The 17,077-nt window shown below is 49.3% G+C and overlaps 1 protein-coding gene across 2 annotated transcripts in view; it reads right to left on the bottom strand.

Moving 5' to 3' along the window:
- Positions 1–990: 990 nt before the first annotated feature.
- The window catches only part of RALY (RALY heterogeneous nuclear ribonucleoprotein), a 146,890-nt gene continuing 130,803 nt past the window's right edge, over positions 991–17,077 (bottom strand). For both annotated transcript variants that reach the window (XM_069807556.1, XM_069807566.1), the window contains 7 exons: positions 16,445–16,517; positions 9,105–9,152; positions 8,690–8,850; positions 7,901–8,014; positions 7,228–7,373; positions 1,933–1,981; positions 991–1,675 (listed from right to left, as the gene is read on the bottom strand). In XM_069807556.1, the coding sequence (XP_069663657.1) occupies positions 1,937–1,981; positions 7,228–7,373; positions 7,901–8,014; positions 8,690–8,850; positions 9,105–9,152; positions 16,445–16,517 (587 nt within the window). In that variant the 3' untranslated portion in view covers positions 991–1,675; positions 1,933–1,936. The remainder of the gene's footprint in view (positions 1,676–1,932; positions 1,982–7,227; positions 7,374–7,900; positions 8,015–8,689; positions 8,851–9,104; positions 9,153–16,444; positions 16,518–17,077) is intronic.

Here is a 17,077-nt window from a genome sequence, read left to right as displayed (position 1 = left end):
AAAGGTAGGGGAAAGCACGGTTATCCCTTTAATCCCTCATGAATTATTTGAAACTAAGAAATGCAAATAAAACATTGTGCTTCAAGAGCCATGCTTGCTCCAGAATGGCCCTCGGGGGAGGGAAGCATTGCCCCCCAGGACCTGTTTTCCCCTTCACCGAGAGATGACATAGATGAGGTCTGGCTTTGAGCGCTGGAGCAGAAAGCAGGAGTCCCCTTTCAGAGCACTCTATACGACCTGGGGGGGGGGGACGGACACGTTTTGTGGGAGGGTTTGACCAAGGAGAAGGTGTGGACACCGTTCTGGATTCAAAGCACTGGTATATGTGTGTGTGTGTTTTGGAGAGAAAATGGGCAGGACCCATCTGATCTGAATAAAGTGCTGCGTGAGTCTCAGTCCTATCTACCCCTGAACTCAGAAAAACTGGATAAGTCCACAATGGAGGAACGAACAAGAAGAGAAAGGCTGAGAGACCTCTTGGGTGTTGTGGTGTAAGGGGATTCCCATGACAAGCCACATGCTGGCCTGCTGCAGCCCTCTGCTCACAGGACATGGCATGGGTCAAAAGCAGCTCGAATTTGGTAGGCAGGGCAGGTGTTTGCACGCCCACATGCATCGTGCTCAGGGTATTCGCTGTTGCCAGTCTCGTTACGCTTGGGCAAATTGTCACGCTGTGCAGACCTGTCCAACTGGTGATGGAGCACAGCCTTCGCAGTCAGGAGCAGGAGCTGTCGCACAGCTCTCCTGGCGTGCCAGGTTGGTGTGAAGACCCAGCGAGGCTGCGGCAAGAGGAGACATGAGCACCCTGGCGAAGGGGCTGATGTCTCTGGTAGTGGGCTGGAGAAGTGGGTAGATTACATCCCTTCCAGGGAGCAGCTGGTTCAAGAAAAGGGTCTCATCCACACACGCTTGCACCCCCTCACTCTGCAGAGACTTGCTCAGCGGAGAATGAGGAGACCAAACCACTGAAGATGACATATGCTTTATTTCTCTCCTGCTTGGGATCACTTGCTGTCCTGCAGGCAGCTTCCTTTCCATTCCCCTCTCTTCAAGCAGCTGCAAAGAGCACAGCACAGGCACCAGCACCGACTTCTTTCCACCTGGAAGTGACCATGTACCCTGGCAACTCATGGGGCAAAAGAGACACGACAGGAGGTGACTGTTCTGGGAGGACAGGTCACCCCACACCCTCTTCCTCAACATGACCTTTAGTGTGAGAACACAAATTGTCCAAACTGAGACAGTACTTTTCCCCCAGTTAGCAAATGCTCTGGCTCTCACCTAGCACAGAAAAAAATGTCTTTATGGGGTTAGGCTTAGTTCTGCCTCCTCTCCTACAAAAAGCTCTATAACAGCTCTGACTCATTTGGTGACACAATTGCTCTCCTGTTCTCCAGTCAGTGATGGTTATGGATTGTGCAGGGTTTGGTTCCTGCCTCTGTTAGCTGCAGAGCTCCGCATCCATTGCATGGGGTAGTGGGGATTCACTGGGGTGATGAGGTTTCTTTGTCTTTGCTTTACAGATGGATGGAAGATGTCAGGCCATGTTTCTCCTTTTGAATGCCAGGTAGAGAGGACAGCAGCACTTCAATTCAGCTTGTCTTGCTCAACGTGCCAGGACAGGGTTTAGCCTCGTGCTTTCCTCACACTGTTGCTCACTGCTGTTCTGAATGGGCTGCAAGGAGAGAAGGGGTGGGGAGGTGGGGGCAGGAAGGTACATCGTTTTCCTTGAACCTCAAAGATTTGTGATTTAGGAAAAGGAGAGGGGGCTGACCAGTCACCCAGCTGAGCAGCCAGGCTCAGTACTAGGGAAACACAGAGGATTAGTGAAAAAGATCATCTTCTGAAGCAGCAAACCCCCCCACCCCAACATGCATGGAATGAAAGCTTTTGCTCAGAATCAGCCTCTAAAAAGCAGTGTGTGAGCTGTACCTGGTTACTGTAGTCTGGCATCCTCCACATCTGTGTAATGGCTGTTCTCCTGGAGGGAAAAGAGAACCAGAAACAGTAAATCACCACGTGTCCCTCCTGCCCTGCCTGGGACACTATGACACCTCACATGCAGTGACCAGCTGGTACCATGGTGTGGGAGAGCTTGCACACTGCTAGCAGTGTCAGGTTGCCCAGTATGGTGGAGGAGTTACAAAACACACCTGATGTGGACACCAGGTACTGTGGCTGTGGTTTCTGGCAGACACAGTCCCAGGCAAAACCAAAAATTTCCTCTGGCTCCTTATTCTGGAAGGGAATTTCTGCATGGCCAGGTTAAGTCTATGCTCAGCACTTTCATAAAGTTTACTGTGTGTGCTTGCAGAGCTCGTGCCTTGTTGTAGCACTGTGAGAAGTTAACTTGGGAACTAGGAATGGCCCACACCAGGGAACAGGCATTCCCATGTTACTGGAACTGCCCAATGATGCTAAGGCGCAGTCAGTCCGCAATCACAAATCATGTACGATGTAATTACTCTGCTGTTGAACACAGAAACTGGTCCCAGTTTGCAGCAGAACTCATCATCCAGAATGATAACACTCATAATATTCATCACTCCAAAGGCCACAACAATAGTGCCGATGTGCTGAACCACTCCCCATGCAACAGTGGTTTAGAAAGCATGGCGTGTGAAAGTCCCTCTCCTGGAGCCGTTCTGCAATTCAGTATCATTAAAAGAATTACGTGCTCAGCAGTAGTATTTTATCCATCATCTCCTGCATAGGCCAAATTTTGTGGTGAATATTTCAGAGATGGAAATGGATCCAGGAGAGGTCTGCAGGGGATGCTAGGTTATCTGAAAGAAAAGACAAGGGAGCCCAGTCCCAATCTTGTTAGCAGCAGGCTGGTTTACAGAGGGCACTGGGGGAGATAGATAAACAGATTTTTACACTCATCAGGGAGATCAACAGGGTCTTTGCAGAGGCCCTGCAGGGGAAAAGCCTCAGGACTGCAATGCATGAAGAAGAGACAGCTGGAGACTACGCTCAAAGGAGCTGTGGATGGAGACTCCCAAGTGAAGGAAGTCTGGAGGCTTGTGACTTCTGGCAACAGAACAAAGGCTCCTTCTCTGCAATTACAGAGCAGGTAGTGCCCTGGAAACAGGCTCTTCAGGAAAGGCAGGTGAGATGGTGTGTGCTCTGGGCAAAGGAATAGCTCAGATGCACAGGGATTTGCCTTGGAACAGGTGATGAGTCAGCTGAGAGCTTGTGGGTGAGGATCAGGGGACAGAGAAACATAGGTGACTTCATGGCAGGCGTCTGCTACAGACTACCTGCTATGAAATCTCCTCTGGATGGCTAGAGGAAGCCTCCTGATATCAGGCCTGATCTCCAGATCTCAGGATCTGGTGGGAGGGCAGCAGGGCTGGGTGCAAGCAACCCAGGAGATTTCTGGAGAGCATCAAGAACAATTTCTTGACACAGCTGGCTGACCAGGGGAGACATTATTCTGGACTGTTACTAATGACCAAGGAAGAAGTGGTCAAAGATGTGAAGATGGAGAGAAGTCTTGTCTGCAGTGACCACAAGACTGTGAAGTTGACTATCCTGAGAGGATTGACCAAGATGAAGAGCAGAATCAAATCCCTGAACTTAAGAAAGCAGATTTTGGTTTGCTCAGGGATCTGCTTGGCAAAATCCCATGGGAGACTGCTCCAGAGGCCAAGGAGGCCAGGGCATGTGGGTCATCTTCAAGGACACCTGCCTTGAAGCACAAGAATGGCCCATTCTGATGACAGTGGGCAGGTGTGGCAGGAGGCCAGCATGGATGAACAGCAAGCTCCCAACTGAGCTTTTTCTACATGAAAAGGCAGTACCTAGAAGATGGAAAGCAGAGCTGAGCTACCCAGAAGGAATATAGAGCCATCCCTCCAGTGTGCAGTGATGGAGTTAGAAGAGCATCTGCAGGTACACCAGCAGCAAAAGGAAGGCTGAGGAAAGTGTAAGCTCACTGCTCAGTGGGGCAAGAGACCAAGGGACCTAGTGACAAAGCACACAGAAAAGGCTAAGGTACTCAATGATGGTTTTTTTTCCTTCTTGGTTTTCACTGGTCCGGTCTGTCTTCTGGCCTCCCAGGTCCCTGAGCCTAGTGGCAGAGCCTGTGGGAATGAAGCATTACCTATTTTATCCTTTCTCTGCAGAGCTCCTTTCCTGCCCACCCTCTGAATAGGGCACAAACTCATGTTGGGTGAGGGGCTCCCTTTGTCCTTCTCCCTGTGGGCTGCGGCATGTATTTTGGACTTGATTTCCCCAGGTGATGCTGAAAACTTTACCAAGGCCAAGCAGAGATTTGTGCACAAAACCAGGGCAGCCAACTTTGCACTGGAAGTGGGGCTGAAAGGAAGTATTTGCCTGGCTCCCATTGACTTTCAATGGAAATTGTGTGCCCAACTTCCTTGGGATCTAAAATGCCCCCCTCGCCCAGCTGGGGCTCACACCACTGTGAAGCACCAGTCTGCTTAGCCGTAGTATTTTCACATGAGCTCTGGTTCAGTGAACTCCCCTACGAACAGGGATGCTTAGGCCTGCTGGTCCCCAGGAGACATCCTACAGTTGTCTACAGGGTATAGGTGGGACCTAGACCCAAGTCCAGTTGGATCTTCCCCACTTGTCACCATGGGGAAGAGGGTCACGGCAGGGAAGCCTCTATGCTGGGTACTGCACAAACATTGGCAGGTCCGGTTCCCGCCTTGCATAAACTATGTCTTTCCCACTTGTGATGGATGCACTCCTCCTGTTTGAACTAACTGGACTTTGGTCCAGGCAGATGCTCAGCAAGTAAGCCTAAACAAAGTTAATCCTATTGTGTGAGGCTGCTGGTGAGAACCCAGCACCAAACTCAAAAAAATGGTTTGGCTGGAGACTGGGCTGGTAACTGGCCAGAACTGCATGAACACAGCAGAAAATCTGACTATGAATCAACCACTTCACTCTATAAATATCTGAAGCCATCAGGGTCTGTTGAGCTCTCCCTCCGCAGCAGCGGGCTGCATGACGGGCATCTCCCCTTGAGTAGGGACACTTCTCAAGGTGACTCCTCAAGGCTGGGAGATCCCTTACCTGACACCAGGCATCAACGGATTGGTAAGTGACATTTTTTTGCATGCATGTAACATTTAAGATACGTATAGCAAGCTTACACAATAATCTTTGTATCCCATATTAACTTTAAGTGTAGTAGAGCACTGACTACCAATCCAACTGTGCTTATTAACTATTTTACATACCTAAACTTACTGATTAGAACTCAATAAACTAACTACTAGATCAGATCTGAGTGACCTCTGACTCTTCTCCTGCAACACCACTGCCCCTCAGAGCCAAGGGTAGGTAATTTTTTTAGGGACCGGTGTGGGTACCATGTCCGTGGACAGCAGGTGGTGAAGGGTATGCTGATGTGCGTAAGCCACAGAGATGTGGGATAAAGGAGTCACTCCCCAGGAACTGGAAAGACTTCAAAACTGTACGGTGTTGTAAGGTCAGGAGCAAAATATAACGGATGGCTTTTGTGACTGCCTAGCAGTCTTTAAGAGAACATCCCTGCAGACGAACTGCAGACATTAACCTGCCCCACGCTGAGCACGTGAGCCTGTCTGACGTTGTCAGTAAAATAAATCTGATCTCAGTGCCACTTCAGGACCAGAGAGTTACAGAAAATAGAGATGGAAGGGAGCTGAAATAGTCATCTTGTTCATCTACTCTTAATGAAGACCAGTTCCTCTTAAATCATTACCAGCAGATGTCTGTCCACTCTGTCCACTTATCCCACTAATGGCAGAAACTCCACATTTTTTTGTTGACAGGCTGTGTGCTGTTTTATCATCATTAGCATCGGCAAGTTTCCTCCTAATTTCTACCATCTGTTTCCCTTGATATAATTCAAACCTGGCCTTCCTTATCCTAATTGACTTAGAGATGGAGTCCAGCTTTTGCCTTTCTTCTTTATAGCGTCTGTTATGATGTCTCCCCTTAATCATCTCTTCTTAGATTTAGCAGAAGTCATGGACTTCAGCTGTGAGGCCGCAGAAACAGAAACAGCTGAAAGACTCTGTTCTGATCCCTCATCCATCATAACTAAGGTGGAGCAAAGCAGAAGAGTACAAACAAGCTGGGAAGTGTTTTGAGTTAGAGGAGCTTTTTGGCCATAGGAATAGTGCCGTGCAAACAGGCTGGGAAGTGTTTTGAGTTAGAGGAGCTTTTTGGCCATAAGAATAGTGCCGTGCACGTGTAATGCGGTGCGGTCACCCTAGCGATGAGGGGGTGAGGAAGAAGAAAGCAATGCTGAGCTTCATCCTCACTTCTGCTGCCACCAGTGCTGGGGTGGGGAAGGAGCGGAGCTGTGGCAGGGCACACTCAGTACAGGCTCAGAGGCTGCCCCGACGTGCCGCAAGCCTCCGTGGGAGAGTTGTGCCAGCCAGCTGGGTTTCCCAGGGCTGTGGTCCTGCAGAATAGGCAGCAAGCAGGCCTGTCCTTCAACCCCAGCACCCTGTTGCCCTTTGCCTGGGTCTGGAGCTGATCCTGTTCTCAGAGGAGTCTTAATTTGGGATAATTGACAGTGCTGCCAGTGGTAATACAGTGCCCTGTATTACCCTTACCATCAGAGTATCCAAGAACAGGGCTCCCATCCAGATGCTTTTCAGGCACAACATTTGCTCACTGGGTTCACTGGGAGTGTCCTTATTCAGGGCAGGACTGACACCAACGGGGCTGATGCACGCATGACATCAGGCCAGCCATGCTCGTGTGCTGCCCTTGCTGTGGATGTACAGCTTCATGCACAGCAGTTGTGGCTTGCTCAGACCTTATAGCTAGGTTTATGCCATTTGGTGTCCGTCCAGATGAAAGGGCATTGCAAATGCATGTTGTTAGGAAAGTGCAGTTAATATAACATGGCCTGTCTCTGCCACATGTTTCAATCCATCTGAGAATTACTTGGGAGCAGAGCAACTTGTTTTAACCATTAATTAATAGTTGTGAAATCAAGGATAAATGTGGTCCGAATTTCAAGAGACAACCATGCTTCTTCAGCGTCTCCACATGTGTTTGCTAGGTCAACGCTTTTGCAAGCAGCAGAACAGTTTGAAAGAACAAGCTGTGAACAATCATGGGATTTAAATACAACAATTTCTTTTGAGGAAGGAAAAACTATTTTTCTGGGGATTTAGTAAGTTCCAGTAAAACTGTGGTCCATTACTAAACTCCTTTGGCTGGAGGGATGTATTACCCAAACTCTCTTACCATTTCATCTTCACACTCATCCCGTGCGAGACCTTCTTCCTCACCCTCGTCCCCATTCAGCGGCTCCTCCGTGTTGATGTCTGCCTCTGATGCTGTGTCTTCCTGCGAGATTTCGCTTTTGCTGCCATCTGCCTTCTTCCGTACCTCTGTGAGAGCAAGAGCCAAGCCACCAGGATCAGGGGCTGGGGGAGGCAATGTCCAGAGCCTGATAACACTAATCCAAATTCAGTTGGTAGGTAAATAATAGATCTAGGTTTTTTTTCTGCAATGGGAAGTTTTGCTGATTTTGAGGAAGCTGCCTGAAAGCAACCCTGGAGAGGGCAGAGCAGGTCATTGTTCTGCATCCCTCTGGAATGAGTGTGGGAGGCAGACAGAATAGAACAGAATAGAATAGGAATAGAATAATAGAAAAAAAAAGCAGACTAAAAAAATACAAACTATATGACAAAAGAAAAAAAAATCTCATAATTTTGAAACCCAATTCTATAATTTGGGGATTTGGGCATGCAATTTTGTCCTGTCATTCTACCCTGGAACCTGGGGGTCGACACTTCACTGTCAGACCCCGGAAGATGCTCTAAGCCATGATGGTTTCAAGGCCAGCTCTGCAGGGCACTTCACTCTTTGCACATTCTCAGACTGGCCCCGAGGCAACCGTGTGAACCCAACTGACCTGTCGACAGCTTCTGTTCTTCAGCGATCTGCTCCAGTCGGCCCAGGAGAGCGTCGATGTTGGATTTGATCTGTGTCAGTTCAGTTTTGATTGTTTGCAGCTCGCTACACTTCACTTGAGGAAGGAAGGAAAAAAAAAAGGCATTTAGTGCCCCGCAGAGCACCCAAGATGCCTGCCTCACCTCTGTGCCTGGCCCAAGTCACCTTGCTGAGCAGGTTAAAAAATCAACTAGAAACCCCACGCTAGAAACATACCCCTCACATCCCTGGGGTCAACGTGGGTGATGTTCACACCTTGTTGCATGGTATCTGAGCTTATCTACGCTGGAAGGAGCTGCGGTGAATGGTGTGCAGGGCATCCCGCACAGCTAACAGGGGTTTGGTGGACAGGCGAGGAGAGGCTGGCTTTGCACAGAGCAGCAATGTGCCCTCCTCCACCACCAGCCCTCCCTGCCCTGCTGCCTGTTACGGCATCGGCAGGGAAAGCTGGGGGGACTGTGGGTGGTCGTAGGCACCCAAAAAAGCCTGTGTGCCTGTTGTCCAGGCACGTTGTGGAGGCTGGCACCAGGCTTTGGCACGCTTAGGTTGTACTTGCACCTTCCCCTGCTGCGTTTGCAGCCTGTTGGCTTCTGAAAGGCCCTCGCTTGGGCTGTTGTTTCCAGATGTTTTGGGGTTTTCTTAAGGTTTTTCCCTGAGAGCATCTGGCCCCATGGGTGAACACCTGGGGATGGGAGGTCCATGTGCACACCAGTCTCCACACCGTCCTGCTGCACCCCATGCAAATACTCACGCTTCAACTTGGCCGAGCTGTTGGCGATGGCAGCCGACCTGGCAAAGAGCTTGACAGGGAGCGTCGCCTTCACGCGCCGGACGAGGGGGATGGTGACGCGCGGCCGCTTCACGGGAACCACCCTGGGCACCGGAGAGACTCGGCCCCGGTACTCGAAGAGCCTGGAGCCAGGGAGGAAGGACGGGGGCGGGGCTGAAGCAGCCCTGCAGCACCCCCAGCCCTGCCATCGCGTGTCACAGCCAGAGCCTGAGCAGGGCTGGTGCTGAGCCAAGGCACAGCCTGGCCATTGGACCCCACCGCACTGGGCTGGGATGGACCACCCTGCACCCCACCTCGCCTCCGACAGCAGGAGCTGTGCTACAGGGAAGACACTGCCCCATAGAAAACTCCTTTGGCTGATACCTCTCCTGCTCACCTGTCGTAGAAGTCGTCTCTGTAATAGTCATAGTCGAAATCGTAGCCACTGCAGAGACAGTCAGGACAGCACGGGTTAATTAGTGCTGGCAATTTATTATTACTCCCTGCTGAGCCTCCCAGGTCCTTTACTTATTCCATTAGCTGTACTTTCAACTTCTCTGTGCAGCTGGCTAGGGAGGAGGGCTGGTGCCCACTCAGCCATCGCTTCACTGCAGACATTTCTCCCCACCCCAGTTTGTAGGTTTTTAATACACCCGCACATCTTCTTGCTCCACCTTGAGATAACCAGGTTAACACTCTGCTGCCAACATCACCCTGTCTCGTGCGTTCAGCCCCCACCAGATCTTTCTCCCAGGCTCAGCACACCTCCCTGCAGGCCCTTGCAGCTGGGAGGACGAGTGTGCACGTCCTGCCAGGTGGAAGGAGGGCACTGCCCTGCCGCCACCCTTGTACGATTTTTTTTCATACCATATATAATTGTTAGGGGAGAAGTCAGGAAGAAGGGGATATTTATTAATTTAACGTCTTTGCTATTGAAGATGCTTAAACCTCTCTCCTCCCAGCAAGACATTGCCTATGTCCTGTTTTCTTAAGCTTGAACTGCATTTTAACCCAAAGTTGGAGAAATGCATTTCTCACTCCCTGGAGACCCAGTAACACGCTTTCTCTCTTGCTGCAGCTAGTTTTTCACAAGGCAATGCAAACCAGTGGTTACAGTGGGCAATCACAGCTCTTCAGAGACAAGACCCACGCTGGTGCTGCCTGATGCCCTGGCACACTCTCAGAAGCGGGGAAGAGCAACGCTGTTGAATGTACCAGCTACCCCCGGCTAAACACAGCGTCTGGTTCCCTTGTGTGCTGCTGGCTGAATTACTGCTGGTTAAATGAGAGTTATGTTGATGTTCCCTCCTCTCTGCTTTGAACAAAGAGAATGGTTATTGCAGCCTTTGAAAGCAAAGAGTCTGTCCTGCATCATGAAACCATTTGAAGAGGCTTATAAAAAAAGACAATCTAATGGGAAGAAAGAGAGAGTGACGGGGAGAGGGAACGAATCTGAACCAGGAGAAACTGAGGCATGGGGAGAGGGAAGGTTGAGTGCTCAAGTACATAGCTGAGAGTAAATTTGGTGTCCTGCATCTTAGGCAAGAAGTGACAAGAATGTGTGGCTGGCCAAGACAGCCAGTGGGAAGCATGGTTTGGACCAGAAGTTCCAGGCTTTATCCAGGACGCTGGTCCTGCCTATGCTGGCACTGGGCTTCCCACCCAATGTTTAGTTTCAGTAACTGGCTGGTTTCTTAAATGTTTTTTTTCCATGCTCCTTGGATGATCCTTGGGTTCCCCAGAAGCCTGTGGCAGCATGCGGAGACTCAGCCTATGCCTCGGGGGGACTCAAAGCAGATGCTGGATGGTTGGAGACACAAGGGCTCCTTTGGGGCCAAAGACATTTGGGAAAGGTAATTCCTACCACATCAGCTCTTGCTGGAATATAACCAGCCTGTTCGTATGGCTGAGGAGATGGGCAGTATGGAATGAGGAATGTATTTTTATGGAGATTTTCGTGACTGGTAACTTGATTTTTGTTCTAACCTGGGATGAAACCTGGAAATACAGAAAATCTCCAAGAAAACAGCTCCCCTCAGCCTGCCAATCTATTCTGATCACCAAGGATGTTTGACTCCCATTCTATTTGAATCCAATAAACACAGAATACGATCAAAATAGGAAGTCATTTGAAAGGAAAATTGAACTAGGATGCTTCTACACTGTTAGACTCCCCCTCTTCATTATTTTTTTTTGCTTAGATGCAACTTAAATGAAATTGCTGCAATTTTTTAATATTTGTCAATCCTGACAGACTCTGGTGAACTGCTTCTGGCTAGCTCTAGCAGCAGAGCTGGAGCCAATGTTCTCTGTAGCCACAGGCAAGAGGAGACAGCGGCATCTCTCTGCCGCTCAAGGACTCCAAGTGGGCTGAAGCAGTGTCTTTATTCACTGCAAAAACTCCCTCCATGGGCTGTTGCTCTTGCTGGGAATCTCGCTGTGGCTTGGGGACCATGAGGCAGCTTTAGACCATTTTCTTACAAACAAAACAAAGCTTGGGGGAATTTGGCAAAATTTTGAAATGCCCACACTCCTTTCTTCTCACCCTATTCATACTCCTGGTCTGAGCCAGCTTTTCCTCCAAGCCTTCACTCCCTGGTGGGAGCCCTGTTGGTAGAGCTGTGGACACTGTGGGCGCAGCACGTGGCCAGCTCCATGGACAGACGGGGATGGAGAGGAGCTGCAGCTCTTACCCCATCGCATGGCTGCTGCCTGCTGCCGTCAGCCCTGTTCTGGGCAAAGCTTTGCTTCTAGGAACAAGGAACGAAGGCCCAAATGGGGTGGGTGCCCTCCATCTCCATCACCGAACCTGCCCTGCAGTGTTTGGGCACCTCCGCCTCACTCCTGGGCTCAGCTCCAGCACCAGCAGGACGAAGCCGAGCCTCAAGTACCTGTAGATCCAACCTGGTGTGGACCAGAGGAGGATGGATAAGCCTAAAATCTCAGGTGAAGTCCTAAGCCTTTTTCAAGACTAGTCAAAACAGCAGTTTGGTATATGAAGTGGCTAATAAACACTGTAAATGTTATTATGCTATTTGCAATAGGGAATGTGTGAGCAAAGCTGGGCAGCCTTGCATTTTTCTGGTGGAAATCACTACTGGTCTGGTTTTGCAGCTTGTTTACAGAGGCAGTGGAGCTGGCTTATGACATGCTTGACCTGCAGGGCAGTGGGTCCAAGACCATCTACTACTATTTGTGGGTGAAAAGCAAGAGGCTGTGTGGGGGGTACCCCTGCCCTGGCCCTGAATCCTCAGGGGATTTGACACTTCCACCCATTTGAAAAGGAATTAGGGGCATAATTATCCTGGGGAGCTGGTCCTGACTTCCCCAAAACAGTGGGATTCATCTCACTTGGCTTCAGACACTGGGAACGAGAGATAAATCCATGCCAGGGGGGAAAGAGGCAGTTCCAGGTCATGGTACATCACATCCAAAGGCAGACATCTAAAATACTGTCAGATGAAGAACTGGTTTTTATCCAGCAAGCATAAAGGGAGTCCAGACAACCAGACCACATAAAAGCCTTGACAGCATAGAGGGCTGAACTCACATGAGATGAATCCACCCTTTGACTCAGTGCGGTGCAGGACAGCAAATACTCTGAACTCAGCCTCTGGCAGTACTGCTTTCAATACCTGCTAACCATGAGACAGCCCTCAAGGAAGGCAGCAGGCTGAAATAGGGGATTTTTGAAAGTCTGTGACTGTATGACCCTGCTATAACATGCCAGTAAGGTCATGGCTTAACAGATGATGCCAGGGAGGCAGTGGCTGGATGCTTTTACCAGCATCCTAGGAAGTCAGGCATTGAGCAAAAGGCGGGTCTTCCAACATTAATGCATGAAAAAAAGCTAGTAAAAGTGAGTACCTTAGCATGGGTGATTTATCTGGACACCGTGTGTCTGAAAATTTCACTGCATGTAGGATAAACCTTCCTGAGACTGATGAATCAATTTTCAGTGATCTGGCAGGCCTTCCTTTGTGTACAGGAATAATTTTTGCCATTTTTCAATCAGATGGTGACATGGTGCCCTTTAAAAATAAGGCAGGGACAATCAGTGAGAGGCAGCAGAAGGCGGTAAGGCTGCATTGAGTAACATGATGCTTCCATCTCCTGATGCATTTCTTCTGCTTCGTTTTTCTTTAGTAATTAAATAACATTTAATGACTCACAAAGGTTCAAAATCCAAATAGTCATAATTGAAGGGCAATTGTTTGTATGTGCTGCCTTTACATTACATTTGTGGTGCCATTTCTGAGCATGTACCTGAATAGCAAATGTACGTTTGAGCAGCTGTGCTTTTAATTACCGGCTGCCAGCCCTGCACTGATAATCACAAGTGACACGTTGTGCTCAGCTCGCATCCTTCTACTAATGGTTGCACAACCTTAATTACTGCAGCAGCAGAAATAATACCCACTGGAAAGCTACTTGGAAAATCTGGTGTTGATCACACAGTGAGCTTTCATGATCTTGTGTATCATCTGGTGTGAGATTCCTTCCTCCTGCAAACAGCCAAGGTAGTGAGAAGGTGGGAGGAAAATGTGGGAAGGGAGCCTGTCATTTCCAAGGTGCTGGGGCTGCAGTGGGGCTGCTGTAGGCTGGGACAGTGTGCACATCCTTACTGCCAGTGCTGGGTCCGCTGGGTTTGGGTACCATGGCTCGCCTCCTCCTCTGCCCTGTGGTTGTTTCTCAGCCCTGTCTGTGTGGATTTGGCACCAGGGCTTGCCGGGGTGTCACTGCTCCCAGCACCGCTGCTGAGACGGGGGAGCAGTAGATCTGTTTGGAGATGGATTGACACCAGCTTTCTGCAGGGATAGTAATGGGTATAACAGGGGATGTGAATGCCAGCTGAGCTGGAAGGACACTGTCCACTTGCATCTGTAGACTGTGAAAGTAAGTCAGCAGTGGTTTGTGTCTGTCACCATTTCAGAGACAGTTCCTTGGGCCACTGAGCTGCCAGACACTTGGTTGCTCTTGCAGTTCTTGCTTAGGTTGTCCTCATTGTCCTTTTGGCTACAGAGCAACATTAGCACCAGCATTTCAGAGAAGGGCAGAGATTTGTGCCTCCAAAGGTCAAGTGCAGCACTGGCAGATCCCCCTGTCCTGGGGCAGAGCCACCATCCCTTCCCACCCCACAGCAACAAGCAGCCAACTCACAGCCCAGCAGGATCACTGGCACTGACCCGAATGCGGCCCAAAATGCCCCAGGAAATCCTGTCCAGACATTTGCTATGCAGGCAAAAAAAGTGTGGCCAGAAGGCAAAAAGTTTTGCGACACAGTATGTGAATACCTGGGGGACATGGTCAAAATACAAGTTCATCTTCCAGCCATCCTCACTAACTCATCTGCAGTATCTCTAGGCACGTCCGTGTTCAGCAGCAGTGGCCAGGGTGCCAGGCAGGAGCACCCAGGGGACTTCCCATGTGCAAAGGGATGCTCTGGCAAATGCCAGAGGCAGAGGGAGGGAGGCTCTGAAGATCCAGAGAGAGCGGTGGAGAGCAGAGATGACAGCAAGGTTTATATTAACTGAAGGTCCCTCTTGTGGAGAGACCTGAGAAAATTTATGACGGCATGAACCTGTGTGTATGTTTTACCTATTGGAGTTAGATGAGAGGCTACATCTCAAAGGATTTCTATTAAACACCCAGATACCCCCATGGCTAGTGGATCAAGTAAGACTGTCAAGATTGTTGCTTCCTCTATGTCCAAAATGAGATTTCCCTTCCCCCTGACCCTCTCATACAGACTTGGAGTGAGGCAAAGTAAAACCCAAGCTTTGAAAAAATAATCTTCTGTGTTTAACACAGCATTTCTATAAATTATAGTGCTGTGATTTTTGAAGTCTAACATTTAGAAAAATTTATGATGGTTAGAGAAGCTATAACCACAGCTCACTGCAAACCTGGATTCCCTGCTTTCTGTGAGATATCGTAAGTTCTGCTAGTCCAGATGGCAAAGTTTAAATCTGACAGCCAATCTGGGATGAAATATTGCTGAAGCTCAGAGCAATGTAGTTCTCTGGCCCGTATTTTAGCATATCCATATTTGTGGGAGGAAGAAAACATCTCTTGTTCACTCTCTCTTCATCTACATGGCAGCCTGGAAGTCTGAAATATCGGTCATTTCAACAGAAATGTATTAGCGGTCAAGGCATGGACAAATAGTAAATTAAATGCTCTTTATTGCAAGATGTACGGAATGAATTGATTTGCATTATGGCTACCAGGACCATGGAAGTAGTGTATGTACAGCTGAATAGAAAGATTTGTCATCTCTATTCCCATATATCAGTGTGGGTAATGCAGAGTCTACTTCCCCTCAACTGGTGTCCCCTGTGAATCCAGAGGGCCAAGTTCTGCTGAAGGTCCAAGCTGGCCCAGGGTGGGAGGAAAAATTTGCCTGGTGAAAGCTGCAAAGAGCGAGCTCAGCTGAGAGACTCAATGAAGGTCTCAACAGATGCCTTGCGGGTGGTGGTGGGAAGGTTGTTGAAGCTCTGGTGGGTTTGCAGAAGAGCGTTGCCACCACTGAGGTTTGCCATTTTGTAGCATGCCGGTGTTGGACTGCGTGGCTGAGTCTGAATCATAGGGGTTTTTTATTTCTCTTCATCCCTCTCACTTTTTTTTCTTTTTTGTAGAAAAAAATACAGTTCTCTCATGATTTCCTTTTTTATTACACTCACCTATAAGCCTGATACTGATTTTAGTTTTTTCTTCCCAACATCACACCTTCTAAATCCTGCCTCAGTGCCCCAGTCTCCATACCATGAGACTGGTGTAAGAATAACGAGAATTTATAAATAAGACACGTTTTGGGATCTTGTTGTTTGGTTTTGGGTTCTTGAACCTGCAGGGTACTCTCCAAATACCTTTTCAAGTTTTCCCTTCTGCGACCACAGGAGCAAGAACTTAATGAGTTTCTCCCATATTCCCATGACTCCACATGCTGGGGTTTAAATGAAAATCTTCACTTCTCGTGAAAATCACGATAAAGTCTCTAGAGCTGGCAACAGCAGCACTGAAGGCTCACTCTGACATCTGTAATGTGCCACATATCCCACAGACCTCACATCCCACTTGTCCCTCCTGTTCCCTTGATTCCTTGGTCACTGCTCCACAGCACAGGCTCCCTTGGGGCTTTCCCAGGCACCTCCTTGGTCCACCTCCATTTGTTGCCCCAAGGGTTTCCCCACTTTCTTCCTTTCTTCTCTCCCTTTCCCTGTCATTCTTCTCTTGCCCTTCTCTCCAGCATCTTTCCCTAAATTATCCCTGGTCTCTTTTCTCCCCCAACACCCAGCATGCATCACTGTGCCCCATTCCTACTCCCCAGCTGGAGAGGAGCGCTCCTTTTGGTACACCTCTTTCAAGACCTCTGATATGGTTAAAGCAGGTGCTGCCCGCCTTTCTCCAATGATCTCCAGGTCCAACACTTTTCACAGGTTGGACTATGCCCAGGCAGAGTCCCTCAATGCCATGGGCATCGGCCAAGCCTGGCTGTGCCACTGACACCTCTTGCTGGCTCTCCTCCCTGCAGCCTAGCACTGAGGGGCATTGCAAAGGCCAAGAAGTCCATGGGAGGAGAAGATCTGAATGTGCAGCAGCAGCCCAAGGCTGCCTGGGGTAGGGGCCAGGGAGGTTGAGGCAGCAGCCTTGGGGGATACGAAAATCAGCCCCAGCCAGAAGGCAAATACCAGCCTGGAGACCTCGCCGCAGGGAGGTGGCACGGTGGAGACCTACCTGTACAACGCGGAGGCTGCTCTCTTCAGCCCTTTAGGTCTGTTGGGTTTAGGTTCCCCGGCCATGTTGATATCTGCAAGGAATGGACACGCAGCTGTGACACAGCACATCCACGCTCACCAGCAGCCAGACCCAACCATGGAGCATGAGGGGCTGTGCACAGCCCTGCCATCAGCAGAAACAAACTCCTCCACACCTCCCACCGCATTTCCACCTACTTTTAGCACGTTTGGTGTTCTGCTGGACCCTCACAAGAAGGCAAATATATTCTTGTACTTGGTAAGCCCCTTTCTTTTCCTCTACAAAGCTACTAAGCATTTATTTTTGAGGTCAACACCCTGCACGTGGTCTAACCCCCCCCCACAAATTCAGGATAGGCTTCTCAGGAAAACATGGTGCTGTTATGACAAGGCATGGACAATATATAAAACTGCTGCATGCTGCTAATTGCTAACAATTTATCCCTTGCTCCTTCTAGAATAAAAATCAATGCTAAGCATGAGCCAGCTGGGCATCACTGTGGACTGGGCTGTATTAAAAACTGCATGGGGTGCAGGTACACGCCTGCAGCCACTCCAGCTGATCTCGGAGGAGCATCTTCTTATCAGGGGAGGTGAGAATGAGCTCTTCTAA

Source organism: Haliaeetus albicilla, chromosome 2 (assembly GCF_947461875.1).
Source record: "Haliaeetus albicilla chromosome 2, bHalAlb1.1, whole genome shotgun sequence".
NCBI classification, from domain to species: domain Eukaryota; kingdom Metazoa; phylum Chordata; class Aves; order Accipitriformes; family Accipitridae; genus Haliaeetus; species Haliaeetus albicilla.
The sequence above is the reverse complement of the archived record's forward strand: the minus strand, read 5'-3'. Positions and strand labels throughout refer to the sequence as shown.